The sequence below is a fragment of the Raphanus sativus genome, chromosome 6 (genome assembly GCF_000801105.2).
Source record: "Raphanus sativus cultivar WK10039 chromosome 6, ASM80110v3, whole genome shotgun sequence".
Lineage (NCBI taxonomy): Eukaryota > Viridiplantae > Streptophyta > Magnoliopsida > Brassicales > Brassicaceae > Raphanus > Raphanus sativus.
The window spans coordinates 34104175-34106803 of NC_079516.1; the positions used below are offsets into that span (position 1 = coordinate 34104175).

The window sequence follows — 2629 nt, forward strand, 5'->3', positions numbered from 1 at the left end:
GCGTTTTGCTGACGGTATTTTAAATATAATTTTTTTTTTGCGATTACTATTATTTTATATTTATTTTTTATTTTAAAAACATAATAAAACTTGACAATATTTTGTTTCCTTTTTTAAAAGATATTAAATATGAAATAACGAAATCCTATTGGTTGGGTGAACCCAAAGGTTCACTCTACAGGGGTGAACCCAAGTATTTATCTTTTATAAAAGTAATAAAGGTAACGTAGAAACTGTACTCATAAAGTGGGGGTATGGCTGCATGCATGAGAAATTGAAGAAATACAAACTTATTATTTATGGTCTTTTTAGTAATACAAACTTGCACATGAAAGAAATCAGAAAGAAACAAGACGTAAAACTTACAAACATTTATAAGACTACAGACTGCGTGCATGAAGGACCATTAGTTGATCAACACACACATGTTTCAAATTTATTGCAAAAAAAAAGTAAAAATACGTTGAAGATACTGAGAAAGCTTAGTATTACATAAGGACTCTGTCTTTTACTCTATGTTTCTCTTTATTATGGATTCCGTCTTGACTTGTCATCTTGTGCACATCGTGTTCTCCTGCATAGTATATACAATATACGATATAAATATTCTCATGCATGCATCCATATAGCTGTTTTACTTGTTAACTTAATGATGTGTGTAGATGTGAGTATTGGGAGAGTTATTACCGTGACAGAGAATTCTAATAGTGGTACGGAGGAGGAGGAGATTTGTAGAGGTAAGGATGGTGTGGGGGAGAGTAGCGGTGGACTGGAGGAGGAGGAGGTGATTTATATACGTACTTTTCCTTTGGTGGTGGTGGGGAATGGTAAACTGGAGGAGGAGAATAGTGCTTGACCGGAGGAGGAGGGGATTTGTATACGTAATGTTTTTTTGGTGGTGGTGGAGAGTGGTAAACCGGAGGAGGAGAGTAGTGCTTAACAGGAGGAGGAGGGGATTTGTAGACGTAATGTTTCTTTGGTGGTGGTGGGGAATGGTAAACCGGAGGGGGAGAATAATGCTTCACCGGAGGAGGAGGGGATTTGTACACATAGTGTTTCTTTGGTGGTGGTGGAGAGTGGTAAACCGGGGGAGGAGAATAGTGTTTGACAGGAGGAGGAGGAGATTTGTACACGTAGTGTTTCTTTGGTGGTGGTGGAGAGTGGTAAACCGGGGGAGGAGAATAGTGTTTAACCGGTGGTGGTGGAGATTTGTAGACGTAGTGCTTTTTAGGTGGGGGTGGAGAATGGTAAACTGGAGGGGGTGAGTAGTGCTTAACCGGAGGAGGAGGAGATTTGTATACGTAATGTTTCTTGGGTGGTGGTGGAGAGTGGTAAACCGGAGGAGGAGAGTAGTGCTTAACCGGAGGAGGAGGGGATTTGTACACGTAATGTTTCTTTGGTGGTGGTGGGGAATGGTAAACCGGAGGGGGAGAGTAATGCTTCACCGGAGGAGGAGGGGACTTGTACACGTAGTGTTTCTTTGGTGGTGGTGGAGAATGGTAAACAGGTGGTGGAGAGTAGTGTTTAACTGGAGGAGGTGGAGATTTGTATTCATAGTGTTTTTTAGGTGGTGGTGGAGAATGATAAACCGGAGGGGGAGAGTAGTGCTTAACCGGAGGAGGTGGTGATTTGTATTCGTAGTGCTTTACAGGTGGTGGGGGAGAAGAATATAAGTAGTTAGCGGTGGATTGAGATACAAAGGTGAGAGAGATTGTCAAAACAAGCAAAGTTGCTGCTAAAGAGGCCATTGGATACCCCATTGATTGTTTTTTTTTCTTGCTTTGGTTGCTGCTAAGAGTCTCCCCTTCACACCCTTTATATATCTGTTTCTGTTTTCACATTGGTACCTCATTGTAAAATTGTAAATTAAGTAATGTAAAAAAGTAAAGCAGTTATGTACACCAAACAAATATAATATTATGGAGAAATAAGTGATATTGTTCTCTCCGAGACTCCGACTCCTCGTTATTATTTAGCCGTCGATGATTGACTTATTCTCAATATTAGAACAACGTATCGAACGTTAGATCTAGTCTTTTCGATATCTAGAGACCTTTATCATGGTCCTTTCGACCAATCTTTTGTGAAATTTTTACTTGAGAACAATTATACAATATCAAAAAGCATGTAAATAATGATTGTAGAACATTGTGACAGAGAAATAGATGACCGGGCATAGATTTGTGTTCCTATACAAGATGTTTTTTTTTTTTGACACTTCCTATACAAGATGTTTCACGTTTGTAGATCTTTAAGCCAGTATTTGTAGCCAAAACCAGCGAATATAATTTCAGACTTTTATCAAAAACAAAATATGGTCGAGACCACTTATCTCGAATCTATCGATCATGTATTTTACTTAACAAGGTTTGTTTTTTTTGAAAAACTTTTACTTAACAAAGTTATTAAATTGTCGCCTCCTTTCTACTTTTGTTTTTTGGTTACATGGACCTTTTTTGTTAATTTCAGACTACAAGTCCTTATGAATGATGGGAAACGAATAACTTTACATTTAATGCTTTAGATAAAGCCTTTACAAGATTCATTTTGAGTAATCTAGGTTAATAATTTAATCTGTTAAATTCTTTTTTCAATTGTGTTGAAGTCCGAGTATGATCTTTCTAATGCA

The 2629-nt window shown here is 38.0% G+C and overlaps 1 protein-coding gene across 1 annotated transcript; it reads right to left on the minus strand.

Moving 5' to 3' along the window:
• Positions 1 to 274: 274 nt before the first annotated feature.
• On the minus strand, positions 275 to 1804 carry LOC108830019 (extensin-3). The gene is made up of 2 exons (XM_018603631.2): positions 688 to 1804; positions 275 to 574 (listed from the first exon to the last, which is right to left on the minus strand). Exon 1 carries the CDS (start codon positions 1758 to 1760, stop codon positions 702 to 704), a length of 1059 nt encoding a protein of 352 aa, XP_018459133.2. The 5' UTR covers positions 1761 to 1804; the 3' UTR covers positions 275 to 574; positions 688 to 701.
• Positions 1805 to 2629: the final 825 nt, after the last annotated feature.

Coding starts and splice junctions, on each gene's coding strand:
- LOC108830019 (XM_018603631.2), bottom strand. CDS start 1,760: ATGGGGTATCCAATGGCCTCTTTAGCAGCAACTTTGCTTGTTTTGACA.